Here is a 15,218-nt window from a genome sequence, read left to right as displayed (position 1 = left end):
ATATGTGTAATTTTAAAGAGAAAATATTTGAAAATCCTTTTGAAAATATCCTTACAAAAAATTATAACACTAATTTAAAAAAAAAAAATTACAACACTAATTTCAAAAAACATTTGCCAAGAAGCTTCTTAGCTTTCCTCAAAAAATTTCCAAGCAGCAAAGTGCTCCCCTAGTATGGATGCAGAAGCGCAGTGGTGCACAAAAAGAACACTGAACTAAGGATAAAAACATGAGTCTTGTCCCTGGTTCTGCCTCTTCTACCTCTGACTTGAAGCCAGTTCCCTTCACTTTCCAGGCTTTGGTATCCTCATCTATAAAATGGGAATAATAGCACTTGTCTTACCTACCTCACAGAATTATTATAAAAATCAAAAAGCAGACTATATATCAAAGTGTTTTGGAAACTATAGAGTACAACACAAAAATAACTTATTACTAAATATTTTCTAAAATTTTGGTTTTAGGTGCCTTGTTAGCACAGTAGGTAGCACGTCAGTCTCGTAAAATATTGGTTTTACATATATAATTACTACTACTTTATATTTATACCATTTACATCATATACATACATATATTTCATGATTTCAAAACATTTGAAAACCTTCAGCTTATTTTATATCCTGGCTATTCAAAGTGTGGTCCATGGAACAACAGCATTGGTGTTACCTGGACTCTCATTAGAAACACGGAATCTTATAAAGGGCTAGTACACAAAATCCATAAAGAACTTATCAAACTCCACACTCAAAGAACAAATAATCCAATCAAGAAATAGGCACATGACCAGACATTTCATCAAAGACATGCAAATGGCCAACAGACACACGAAAAAGTGCTCCATATCACCTCAGTATCAGGGAAATACAAATCAAATCCACAATGAGATACCATCTCACACCAGTCAGAATGGCTAAAATTAACAAGTCAGGAAACAACATATGTTGGCAAGGATGAGGAGAAAGGGGAACCCTCCTACACTGTTGATGGGAATGCAAGCTGGTAGGCCACTCTGGAAAACAGTATGGAGGTTCCTCAAAAAGTTGAAAATAGAGCTACCCTATGGCCCAGCAATCGCACTACTGGGTTTTTACCCTAAAGATACAAATGTAGTGATCTGAAGGGGCATGTGCACCCGAATGTTTATAGCAGCAATGTCCACAATAGTCAAACTATGGAAGGAATCCAGATGTCCATCAACAGATGAATGAATAAAGAAGATGTGATACACACACACACACACACACACACACACACACACAATGGAATACTATGCAGCCATCAAAAGAAATGAAACCTTGCCATTTGCAATGATGTGGATGGAACCAGAGGGTATTATGCTGAGCGAAATAAGCCAGTCAGAGAAAGACAGTTATCATATGATCTCTCTGATATGAGGAATTTGAGAGGCAGGGTGGGGGTTGTGGGGGGTAGGGAAGGAAAAAATGAAACAAGATGGGATTGGGAGGGAGACAAACCATGGGAGACTCTTAATCTCATGAAACAAACTGAGGGTTACTGGGGGGTGGGGGGTAGGGAGATGGTGGCTGGGTTAAGGACACTGGGGAGGGTATGTGCTATGGTGAGTGCTATGAAATGTGTAAGCCTGATGATTCACACACCTGTACCCCTGAAGCAAATAATACATTGTATATTAATTAAAAAAAAAAAAAAAAGAAAAGAAAGAAAGAAAAAGAAACACAGAATCTCAGGTACCCCAGACTTACTGAATCAGAATCTGTATTTTTACAAGATCCCCAGGTGATTCCTACACACAGCACAGTTTGAGAGGCACTACTTTATGTAGCAATACCATTTTAAAAAATATTTAAATGAGTAGGAAGTTATTTTCAGAAAGGTTATTTCAAATATGTGCATCTGATTTCTCTCCATGAATTTTAAGAAAGATATTTCACTAAACAGTTACTGGTTACGTGAAACCAGAAGCAATGTCTTACTCATTCTCTTATTTCTTCCTGCTTTATAGAGTATTTCTTGGGTAGAGGGGAAAAAAAAAAGGATGATCAATAATTAATATAGATGATAGGAATTAATGCACATTTACCCTCAAATACAATATGGTCACTTAAAATCAATTATTAACTATATACTAAGCATTTCTGGCATCAGCTTTAAAAAAAAATGCAATCAGTATTTTAAATTTTATTTATATTTAATGTGTCCACACCTACAGTTATAAACAAGAATGGTCAGGTTATGTATGAAAACCACTGAACAGTGAAAAGATACATGCAATCTTTTTTTTTTTAAGATTTTATTTATTGATTTGACAGATGGAGATCACAGAGAAGCAGGCAGAGAGAGAGGAGGAAGCAGGCTCCCTGCTGAGCAGAGGGCCCAATGAGGGGCTCAATCCCAGGACCCTGGGACCATGACCTGAGCCGAAAGCAGAGGCTTAACCCACTGAGCCACCCAGGTGCCCCACATGCAATTTTTTTGATGGAAAAGAAGAAAACAGTTCCAACAATATAAAGGATATCTAGTTAGCTCTGAAGTCAGATGTTGTTCAAATTCTTGCTCTCGAGCTTAGATTTTCAATAAGCTATTTCATGTCTATAACCTCAATTTCCTCACGTGTCAAACTGAGATAATAGTAACATTTACCATCATAGAGATTTTAAAAAAAAAAAAAAAAGGTAACATGAACCACCAGGTATTAAAGGCCCAAATCATTGTTAATGGAAAATAAGAATTAATGTTTGAAAAAACTTTTAAAGTAAAATTCACCTTATCAAGTTTTAGTTCCAATTCTGCCACATCTCCTTCTACTTCTTCCAAAGCAGCCCTAGAAAAATCATATATAAAATAAGTTATCATGTGTTTATTATTTTTTTAAATGCCCCCCACATCCCCCCAGTCCCTCCCCACATCGACCCTCCAGCCTCCCCTCTGCCCCCTAAGGTATCAGAAATGTTTAAATGTTACTTTACTCTTGGAAAATAACACTAAATGAAAAAAGATATGAATGCTTAAAAATTACACTTCACATTAAGTAATAATTACCTTAGGATGAAGTATAAGTACTTCATAAACATGAAATATAACAGATAATACAATTATTATTTAAGGTAATGAGAGAACACATTAATTAGGCTGATTGATTCAAAGCATTCATATTATTCAAATTAATAACACTAATAAGTATTTAGCATATTTGTTTTTTTTTTAAATGAGGAAAAATTTTTAAAGTTGAGCCTTAACAAAGACTTGGATTTCTATTCAATACAACACATCTAACCCAACAACAGAGCATCCTTGGGAACCAAAAAGGAAAGGGTTTTACTTTTATAAATAGTTCAGAAAAATGTCAGCCTTGTTTAATGAACCATTTTGTTTCCCATGTATTTTTAAGAAATCACTAGATACTCTTAATTGTCAGGAGAATGATAAAATTATAATATTTATTAGTACTTGATATCACACTATAGGTAACATTCCAAAATTGGAAATTTGGAACAGAACAGCAGCAACTAAAACTTTTTAAGAATAATAAGATTTTACATTTAAGAGTTAAGATAGAACAAAACACAATTCATCTACTTTAAGTCATCTATCCCATTTTCAGATACCTACTTGATAAACTAGCAACTTCCCAGTAGTCATTTTACAAATTAACCAAATTTGTTTCAAATGGACAACAGTGGGGGACTAACCACCCAAACATTTATTTTGAAACCTGAGTAAGATATTCTCAATTAGGTAACAGAACTAAGAAAAACATGGCTAAAATATGGCCTCTATTCCCAGAACTACCCACTTAACCTCTATGTAATAATGTCCAAATAATCATTTTTATCAGCTTGAAATTCTACTTCTATATCTGGTCACAATTATTGAAAACAAGTTTTTAATCTCCCAAACAAGAAAATTATACAACTATAAATTTATTCAACAAAAAGATGCCTATTCCATAAAACAAGATACTATAGCATACAGTTCAAAGTTCAAGAAAACAAGAGGTGATATACTTCCAAAGCACAGAAACAGAAATGTTTCTCCCCTAACTAAAAGTATCATTTTCTTTAGCAGTTTTTCGAATTACATTTGTTCCCTTAACCTAGAAAACATTTTCCCTTCACATTAATCCTAACTCCTGTTCACCTGACTATATATACTGCTTGTCATTTTAAACTTAATTCATAAAAGAAAACAAATATATCTGCATAAGGATATTCACTCTTTGTAACAGGTTGAAAACCTGCATGTCCAGCAATAGGAAATAATGTAAATAAATGAAAGTACATCCATCCCAATATTTGAGGCAGCAGGTTTTTAAATGCAATTGATCTACATCTACTGGGATAGAAACATACATATGATAAACTATTACATGTGGGGAAAAAAGCAAGTTACAAAATTATATATAGTGTGAACCCAATTTCATGGAGGGGGAAAAAAGAACCGTTGGTAAATACCCAGGGAAAACTCTGGAAGCATATTTACCAGTCTATTACCCATAAAATGAGGACTGGAGAACAGGAAGTGTAAATAAGATTTTATACTGTTTACTACTTATACTTCTGGCTTTTTAGTATTTGCAAGAGCTACATATTTTTAAATAATTTTAAAGCCAATAAAGGGGAAAAGAAAAAATTTCAGACATCATCTTTCCAGGAGATAGGGTCTGGGAACCTCTTCCTCCACCCACACCAGCTTAATTACACACCCATCCTGTGGCCCCACAATACCTCATGCATGCCTCTACCAGTGTCCATTTCTCTCACTGACTGAAGCTCCCCATAGCAGTACAGACACTCAAAATGTTTGTTGGGTCAAGAAATAAACTCCACAATTATTTACTCTGTCAGAAACATTCTTCATTTACTTGTAACATTTCTTTAACCTAGCTTTACTCAATCTTCAATTACTTTCAAGCATATTAGTTGAAATGACCAGATTAAGATTTGATTTAACCACTGATTTCTACTAAACATACAATATGATAGAAACTTTATGTATATTCCTCAATAATTTTATTGTGCAATTGTCCTAATTTACTTTTGTAAAACATTTTTTAATAAAGATTTTTCTTTTTTAAGTAATCTCTACACCCAATGTGGGGCTCAATCTCACAACCCTGAGATCAAGAGCCACATGTTTACCAACTGAATCAGCCAGGTGTCCCATAAAACAATTTTTTTTAAAGATTTTATTTATTTATTTGACTGAGAGAGAGAGAGTACAAGCAGGCGGAGTAGCAGGTAAAGGAAGAGGGAGAAACAGGCTCCTTGATGAGCAAGGAGTCCAATGTGGGGCTCAATCCCAGAACCCTGGGATCATGACCTGAGCTGAAGGCAGTTGTTAAATCTACTGAGCCACCCAGGTGCCCAAACAGTATTTTAAAAGAGAGGTACAAACACAAAAGGAAAAATGTGTTTCACCTGCATTTAAAAGTAAAGCCCTCTGTAATCATATATTCAAAGAATCTGAAACTTTATCTTAGAGGTTCTTCAACATTTCACCTTTTCTAAAAAAAAAATCTGTTGGTCATCTAAGATGTGTGTGAAAACTCCTAGCAATAGCAAAACACACACACACACACACACACACAAAACTTGCAGTAATAGCTAAGTAGCTAATGTGTAAGGTAAACTAGTTAACTGAATATTCCTTAGCATAAAAAGAAAAGTATATGGAAAGATTCTGATCTCAGTTCAAAATCTCCTCCACCACTCACTTATTTAGTATTTTATCTAAGTTTCTTCATCTGTAAAATGAGTGAAGAAATGCCTACTTAAGTAAGTTGTAAAGGTTAAATCAGGGGCTGTTCCGTAGTACTGACCACAGTACATACCACACCACAAAGAATACTATCAATAAGAGTCTCTTTCTCTCCTTTCTCTTATCCCTACATCCTGAGGTGAGTTTTGCCTCCCTATTACTTCTGTTCAGCAATGCAAGAGAAGCATCCTGGAACATGTTTAATAAATGAGTAAGCGAAATGAAACAATCTACACAAGGGTTCTCCAAATATTGCAAGAAAGATACTACTCCTTTTCAACTCTCCCAAATAACTATTGAGTATATATAACGTTTATAAATATGCAAGGTATTAGAGGCCAATATTATAGAAACCCTATCCCCCATAGCTTAAAACAATAAAAATAATTAAAATTTTTTGAATTATTAAAATTTAAAAGTTACATACACATTAACAATGTCCAAAAACATATGATTAAGTAGTAAAACATAAAATAATGTTAAAACAAAGGGGGGGGGGACAGAAAACAGTCAACAAAGTCTCACAGGATTATTTTGAACATAGTTCAGAAAACTACAGCCTGTCAGGCAAGTTGGGACCACAACCGCTTTTTATACAGCCCGTGAGCTAAAAATGGTTTTTACATTATTTAATGGTTAGAGGAAAAAAAAAAAAAAAAAGGCAGCCACATATCTAATGACACAAGAAAATTGCTATTAAATCCAAATTCAGCATCCATAAATAAAGTTTTATGGAATCACAGCCAAGTTCATTCATTTAAATATTTTCTATGGCAGCTTCCATGCAATAATGGCATGAAAGCTGAATAGTTTAGAGAGAGAGACCGTATAACCTACAAAGTCTAAAATATTTACTATTATCTGGCACTTTACAGGAAAGGTTTACTGACTCATTGTAATGAATATTAAATACAAAAACATAAATGAAAATCCTTTCTCAAATACAAGATACATTCAGGGAAATAATTTTTTAAAACTTAGTTCTGGTTTGCTGTACCTTCTAAGAAGCTGAATAAGCCTATAATTCAGAAAAATGTCACCTTACTTTTAATAACATCTTCATTCTTTAGTCTATTCATGCACCACAGTTTTTTTATGATCAACTCAGAAAGTTAACCAAAAAAAAAAAAACATAAAATTAGAATAGAAAAAATTCTAGCAACAATTATTAACACTGAGACTTTTTTTTTTAAGTAGGTTCCACACCTAGCATGGAGTCCAGTGAGGGAATGGAAATCATGACCATAAGATCAAGACCTAAGCCAAGATCAAGAGTTGGACGCTCAACTGACTGAGCCACCCAAGAACCCCAACACTGAGACATTTCTAATCACATGGTGATCACTTTCAGCTGTGAATTAAATGAAGCTCTATGAGAAGCATAAAAATAGAATTCTCCCTACCCAGATAATTGCATACCCCTGATGTAGAAAAATCTTTTTTAAACCACTGTTTTGTTTTTAAAGTCAGAGTTTTGTTTTTTTTAAGATTTTATTTATTTGAGAGAGAGAGTGAATGAGTGAGAGAGCACAGCAGAGAGGAGGGGCAGAGAGAGAGGGAGAAGAAAATTCTCTGCTGAGCAGGGAGCCCGATGTGGGACTTGATCCCAGGACCCTGGGATCATGACCAGAGCTGAAGGCAGATGCTGAACCAACTGAGCCACCCAGGTGCCATTAAGCCACTGTTTTTATAAAATGATCTATAAAAATAACTAAATAATATGAATAATATGAGCACTGTATTTTCTTTATAAAACCAAATTATTTGAAACAGTAAGTATGATAAAGAATTGTTGTAGCCATCCATTTGAGATCTTAAAAAAAAAGAAAAGCGGGGCACCTGGGTGGCTCAGTGGATTAAAGCCCCTGCCTTCGGCTCGGGTCATGATCCCAGGGTCCTGGGATCGAGCCAGGCATCAGGCTCTCTGCTCAGTGGGGAGCCTGCTTCCTCCTCTCTCTCTAACTGCCTCTCTGCCTGCCTCTCTGCCTGCTTGTGATCTGTCAAATAAATTTAAAAAAAAATCTTTAAAAAAAAAAAAAAGACAAGAAAAGCTAACCTCCACTCAAACCTCAGCAATTTCCTTAAAAATGGAATTAATAGTAAGACTAGGTCGCATGACAATACAATCTAAAATGTAACAGTAGTGGGTGCCTACGTGGCTCAGTCATTAAATGGCTATCTTCAGTTCAGGGTCCTGGCTCCACATCCGGCTCCCTGCTAGGCGGGAAGCCTGCTTCTCCCTCTCCCACTTGTGTTCTCCCCTTGCTTGTGTTCCCTCTCTCACTGTGTCTGTCTCTGTCAAATAAATAAATAAAATCTTTTAGAAAAAAATAAAATAAAATGTAACAACAGGATATTCCAGATCACTAATAAGCACATAAATATTAAAGATTAAGTATTTAAACAATTAAAAATGGATTCTTTCCATAGTTTGGCTATTGTGGACATTGCTGCTATAAACATTCGGGTGCATGTGCCCCTTTGGATCACTACGTTTGTATCCTTAGGGTAAATACCCAATAGTGCAATTGCTGGGTCATAGGGCAGTTCTATTTTCAACATTTTGAGGAACCTCCATGCTGTTTTCCAGAGTGGCTGCACCAGCTTGCATTCCCACCAACAGTGGAGGAGGGTTCCCCTTTCTCCGCATCCTCGCCAGCATCTGTCATTTCCTGACTTGTTTATTTTAGCCATTCTGACTGGTCTATCATATGATCTCCCTGATATGAGGAAGTGGTGATGCAACATGGGGGCTTAAGTGGGTAGGAGAAGAATAAATGAAAATGGATTGGAGGCTCTAAGTCATATATACCTTCTAAATAATTAACAAAGATAAACTATAATATAAAGATTTTGAAACTAACATCTATATTCCTTGTTTTATATAAAAGATGTATTCCTAAAGTTTGCATATAGATTAAATAACCACTTAGATACCAGGAGGGGTTGCCTATATGTCCATCATGGCACCTACCATCCCCAGGCAACTTTCTCTTCCAGATCAACAGCTTTAACCACTGTGGGCAACGCTTGGCTATTCTGTGCAAAGGACAAAGCCTAGATCAGGAATAGCCTGCTGACTGAAGGGCAGTCCTGTAACTCAATAAATGACAAAACTAGGTAACCAAAACTTCTAGAGGTGGCTCTAAGATGAGACGGCTCCCTCTGCATTTTTGACCAGAAAACAGAGTACATACCCTGGAAAACTGCTTTTTAAAGTAAATCTCTCAGGCTGGGATGCTGGATTGATCAGTCTGTTAAACGTCTGCCTTCTGCTCAGGTCCTAATTCCAGGGTCCTGGGATCAAATTCCACAGCAAGGCTCCTTGCTCGGCAGGGAGCCTATTTCTCCCTCTGCCTCTGCCCCTCTCCCTGCTTGCATTCTCTCTCTCTGACAAATAAATAAATAAAATCTTTTAAAATAAATCTCTCAGGGTGCCTGGACAGCTTAGTCGGTTAAGCATCTGCCTTCAGTTCAGGTCATGATTGTGGGAGTTTTTGGATCAAGCCCCATGTCCAACTCCCTGTTTAGTGGGAAGTTTGCTTCTCCCTCTCTCTTTGCCCTCCCTCTGCTTGTGCTCTCTTCTCTCTCCCCCTCTCTGATAAATAAATAAAAATCTTGAAAAAATTTTTAAAATAAATCTCTCATTAAATCATTTTGTAGGGGATCTGGGTGGCTCAGTGAGTTAAGCCTCTGCCTTCAGCTCAGGTCATGATCTCAGGGTCCTGGGATCGAGCCCTACATCGGGCTCTCCGCTCAGCAGGGAGCCTGCTTCCCCCTCTCTCTCTGCCTGCTTCTCTGTCTACTTGTGATCTCTGTCTGTCAAATGAATAAATAAAATCTTTAAAAAAAAAAAAAAAGAATAAGCATTCAAAGGAAAATTAGAACCTGGATTTGATTATCTTCTCCCAAGCAAGAATTCCTCCACGTCCCCATTCGTGTTTTCAAAAGAATTAGAAAAAAAAAAGAAAAACTTATAAACCATGAAGAATAATTTGTGTAAAGAAATATTAGTGTTTGTATTGTTAAGTTTTGTATTGTTAAGTTTGTATTTGTATTGTTAAGTTTCACCAAAATTTGTATTATTAAGTTTCATTCATCCTTTTCAAAAGCCTCCTTTATGTACTTCTTAAAAGATAATAAATATCAGGGAAAACGGTGGGGGTTTTTTGTAAAATTTCTCATTCGGCTTAACATTTAAGGGGAAAAAAAAGATTTTATCTTCTGTCCACACATGTATCTTTCTCAACTTTTTTAAAGTACCCTCCACACCCAGCATGGAGCCCAGTTCAGGGCTTGAACTCATGATCCCAAGGTCAGGACTTGAACTGAGATCAACAGTCAGATGCTTACCAGACTGAGCCACCCAGGTGCCCCCACACATTATCTTTCTGAGTGAGCTCCATTATATTTCTTTTCTAAAGATTGTAAACATTATTCTGCCATTTTTCTGCCAAGAAAAGAAGGGTTTTTTGTAAAAAGTAGTTTAAAAAAATGTACTCTTCTCCCCTCATGTTCTCACCTGCCAATACAGCGTCCAAAATAAAACCATTCAAGCCAGCATGTAATTCATGTAATTGAAAAAGCAACCAAACTACAGCCCAAGGTAGAGATGCAAACAGTATGGTTCCAGTGAATGAATAGCACACACTCAAGTTCTAACTCAGGTGTCAATAACCCTATGAGTCCAAGCTCATTAAAAAAAAAAGTAACACTCTTAAAATATTAGCGAGGTCATCATATTGTGTGGAGAAGTGTGGATGGAAGAAGGGGGACATACAGAAGCATCTCTTCCTAGGGCTCCAGATTTTCTTCCTTAACAGGGGTCATGTGGATCTATATACAAAGTTATTTTTTTAATCATGTGTAGTAGCAAATACTCACTATTTACAGAAAATTTGTGTAAAGAAATATTAATAATGTTTTATTTTATTCAGATAGGAAATTATATTTTTTTCCTCAGAAAAAAATCAGTACTATGTTAGAAAGCTATGTTTCCATTTCACCCTCCTCCTCCAACAGCCTGAATTTCTTGTCCAGGCAGTTACCATAGTCAAGCAGATGAAATGCCACTATAACCGCAGCAGCAATTATCATCCTACTGTGGCATAAAAGAAGGTGGTGGAAGAAGAGATGGTCTATCTATTGTGCTGGGAATCAGTAAGCCAACACCGATGGGTGACTGGGTGACAGTCTCTTTCAGTTTTCACAGTAGGAGATGTAAAGCTAAAATGAAGATACTAGTCATCTAAAGAGGCATAAGGCCACTTTAATGAGGAAAAAAAGAGGGCTAAGGAAAAAAACTACGAACTTAGAGATTACTACATAATGTTGCCTTCAACCAGGCCCAGAAAAAATAAAAGCTGAAGAAAAGGTATTTCTGTCTTGGGGTGCTTGGGTGGCTCAGTGGGTTTAGCCTCTGCCTTCGGCTCAAGTCATGATCCCAGGGTCCTGGAATCGAGCCCCGCATTGGGCTCTCTGCTCAGTGAGGAGCCTGCTTCCTTCCTCTCTCTCTGCCTATTTTTGAACTCTGTCAAATAAATAAATAAATAAAATCTTAAAAAAAAAAAAAAGGTATTTCTGTCTTGAATTCACAATAAACTTAGGAAGCTATTTCCCCCCCTAAAAAATTTTTACATTGACTTTCTACAAAGTGTCCATTCCCAAGAATCTTATCACTGCAGTAGATTTAGACATGCTAGGAAAATAAAAGTTACCATCACTGTTTAAAGAATTAAAATGTTGAACCAAAGCAGTTAAACTGCAATGCTTATCGCATCAGTGGTGTGTCATGATCCACACCTTTACAGAGAAGAGAGCACTGTAAATTTCATGGTTTATAACAGGGGGAGAGTAGATATCTACGAGGAAAGAATACTGTGACTGATAATTCTGTCAGGATGACCAAGTATTTCAAGTAAGATGGGACTGTCAGGAGACTCATAATGGAAGAAAGGAGCAAGATGGTACGGACATCTAGGGCCAAGCCCAGACAAAATTGTCAAAAATTATCATCAGTGGGACACCTGGGTGGCTCAGTTGGTTAAGCAGCTGCCTTCGGCTCAGGTCATGATCCCAGCGTCCTGGGATCGAGTCCCACATCGGGCTCCTTGCTCGGCAGGGAGCCTGCTTCTCCCTCTGCTTCTGTCTGCCTGTGCTCGCTCTCTCTCCCTCTCTCTGACAAATAAATAAAATCTTAAAAAAAAAAAAATTATCATCAGAGACCATATTCCCCCTTTCATAGGTATTCACCTTCATCCTTTTCAGAACTGGAAATGGTACTTAAGCAACAGGATTTCCTACAAATCAGAGCAGGTAAATAACTGCATATTGGGTCTTTCAGGGTTCTGTCTATGACATATCTTAGGCTGCTGAACAAATCCCATCTTTAACTTTTCCAGGCTTCCCCATTAACAAAAGAATCTTAGTACATCATGAAAATAATTTTGCCACGTATGTTCACTGTATTTTACAATCTGCCTGGGGCACCTGAACGTATGATATAGCAGTTGTTATATTAAGAACACAAAGTAGTAATATGAACTACTTTTTTTTTTTAAATAAAGAGAAAAACCATTAACAGGAAATGAGCTATAACCCCAGAATCACAGAATCTTGAATTGAAAGAAACCTTAGCAAACTGCTGAATGTCAGAACTGTTCAATGAAAGTAGAGCAGTTGTGTTTAGAAAGTATTTCATGTAGTATTTCATGTCCATAAAAATCCTGCATCTGTAAACAGGATGCAGAAGAATACAAATTTAAGAGCCTAATAAAGAGGCTCAGGGTTTTAAAGACACTGTACACACAGAAAATTTGTGACACTGAAGTGCCTTCTTCTCAGTGAATGCACACCTTCCCAACACCACCTCCACAACGCACCTTATGTTCACATCCAATAGACCACGTGGCACTCAATATGACAATTCAGCTGAGAACTGAGAAATCTGATCAGAGACTATGATCTAGTTAGCTATCTATCCCTAGTTTATTGAGTTACTAAGTAAACATTTGTTTACTAGACGGACAGATGCAGCATTAAGAAAAATTACGTAATTTTGGGGGCCCAAGACCCCTCATGATAGTTACACCTATATCTCAGTGCACATGTATTTATATGTAACTTTCCAGTTCCCTCTTGCTTCAGGTTTCAGTTATTCTAATCTGCCTCTACAGCCTCATATAGATGTTACCATAAAACCCTTTAAAGAAAATAAAGGAAAAAAGAATACACAAATAATTGCAAAAATGTCAAAATTAGATTTACAATGAAAGAAGAAAAAGTCAGTTCTTTCCACATACAAGGATGAGCCTATATACTTTTACCTAGCCATTATTATAATACCTATAATTTCTTTTAAAGACAGAAACAGGAAATTCTTGTAATATAAAACTCTAGATAGAATATACACTAGTAAGATTTGGATTTCTAAAACAGGCTTTGAAAGAAACCTCAAAGGATCTAAGGAAGAATTCATGTAACACCACCACAAAATAACATTACTGTGATTACATAACTAAATTCAATTTATAAATCAAATAGAATCCTTGGACATTCCAAGAGAAGAATCAGAATAGTTACAATAAAGTGGGGGGAAATTTTTTAAACAACTTTTTAAAAAAACACTACTAGAAAAATTTAGACAACTGGAGAAATGAGATTTCCCTTCCTTTTCTCAACCAACAAACAAGAGCAAGTATCTATTGCTTGGGATACACAGATGAAATAAACAAAGAACCTTGCCCTCCTAGATCTTACACTGGAAGAGGAGAACAGTCCATAAACAACAAACTTAATAAACAAGTCATTTAGATAGTACTCTAAAAGGTGTTAAGTGCTATTTAAAAAAAAAAAAAAAAAAAAAGGTTCAGGGCGCCTGGATGGCTCAATGGGCTAAGCCTCTGCCAGCAGCTCAGGTCATGATCTCAGGGTCCTGGGATCGAGCCCCGCATCGAGCTCTCTGTTCAGCAGGGAGCCCGCTTCCCTCTCTCTCTCTGCCTGCCTCTCTGCCTACTTGTGATCTCTGTCTGTCAAATAAATAAATAAAACCTTAAAAAAAAAAAAAAAAAAAAAGAGGCCATGGCATAGTAGGCCAATGATAAAGATTCTAAGTGAAATGGGAACCACCAAAGGGTCTAAAGCAGGGAAAAGACACAGTATGTCTTATTTTTGTAAGAATCACTCTGGCTACTGGATGGAGAAGGTGGTAAGGAAACAAACAAAAAAAGGCAAAGAGACCAATTAGGAAGCTACAGATCATCCAAGTAAGCGGTGAAGGTAGCTTCAACTAAACACTAGTCACTGGTAAGAGTGAAAGAAAGAGGAAAAAAAAAAGCTAATCTGGATATATTTTGAAGGTAGAGCTAAGAGGATTTCCTCATGAACTGGACGTGGTATGTGAGCACATGCACACATACGAGAGTGAGCAGGTAAGTGTGAAATTAAGGATGAATTCCAAGTTTTGAGCAGCAACAATCAAAAAGATAGCATTGCAACCAACTAAAATGGAGAAGACCATGAGTAGAACAGGTCTGGGGAGAAAAGAACTGTAGTTCAGGTTTGGACTTGATCTGAAATATTTATTAGATATACAAGTGGTGACATCAAGTAGGTGGATAAATCTAAGTCTACAGTATAGGAGTCTGAGCTGGGGATGTAAGTTTAGGAATCATGAACACACAGTATTTACAGCTGTGAGACTGGATATTGTTGAAAAAGGTAAAGATAAAAAAATAATTTAAGGACTGAGTTCTTGGTAAAGTCCAGTATTAAAGGTCAGGCAAAACAAGGAGAATAGAAAAAGGAACAGAAGATAAGAGGAAAACTAAGAGAGTATGGTATAGAAGGGAAGTGAAAAAAATGTAACAAGGAGAAAGAAGTGATCAACTATGTCAAAAGCTGCTGACAGATCAAATAGGGGTGAAAATAAACATCAATTTTAAGTCAAGTCAAAATGGTTAGGAAAACAATTTTTAAATGTTGAAAAACACTTCTGGCCTGAACCAAGAGCGTGCTCCTATGGAAAAGTTAATTTAATACTTTAAATAGAAGTTTGGAAAATTTTCTAGGAATATAAGGCACATGAAACTAAAATGAAAAAACAAAATCCCAAATAGAAACTGAAAATGCATTTTAACAATCAGCAAGGACGACAAGTAGGTAAGTTCCTCTCTTCCCCCTTTCCATTCTCAAGCCCTCCCTGGAAGATAAAGGTAATTAATTAGACGAAAAAGAAATCTTCACATTCTTTCTTAGGAAGTCTAGGGCAAAACTTCTACTGCCACTCATAATATTTAACCCAGTCTAACTCCTACAAATACAAGGACAGCTAATCCACCTCTAACTACTCATGAGAGGATATACATATCAAAATCTGTGCTTGTCTTTCTATAAAATTAGGGCTGATTTCATTCTAACTCTATGACTCATTTTGTATAGCTACAGCTCTGTTATCCTTTGCTGATAAAGTTTCAAAATTA

At 36.4% G+C, this 15,218-nt stretch overlaps 1 protein-coding gene across 7 annotated transcripts in view; it reads right to left on the bottom strand.

Annotated features, from left to right (window-relative positions):
- ACAP2 (ArfGAP with coiled-coil, ankyrin repeat and PH domains 2) overlaps positions 1–15,218 on the bottom strand; it is a 146,962-nt gene that overhangs the window by 95,091 nt on the left and 36,653 nt on the right. For all 7 annotated transcript variants that reach the window (XM_032337278.1, XM_032337308.1, XM_032337289.1 and 4 more), the window contains exon 2: positions 2,746–2,803. In XM_032337278.1, the coding sequence (XP_032193169.1) occupies positions 2,746–2,803 (58 nt within the window). The remainder of the gene's footprint in view (positions 1–2,745; positions 2,804–15,218) is intronic.

This window comes from Mustela erminea, chromosome 1 (assembly GCF_009829155.1).
Source record: "Mustela erminea isolate mMusErm1 chromosome 1, mMusErm1.Pri, whole genome shotgun sequence".
NCBI classification, from domain to species: domain Eukaryota; kingdom Metazoa; phylum Chordata; class Mammalia; order Carnivora; family Mustelidae; genus Mustela; species Mustela erminea.
The sequence above is the reverse complement of the archived record's forward strand: the minus strand, read 5'-3'. Positions and strand labels throughout refer to the sequence as shown.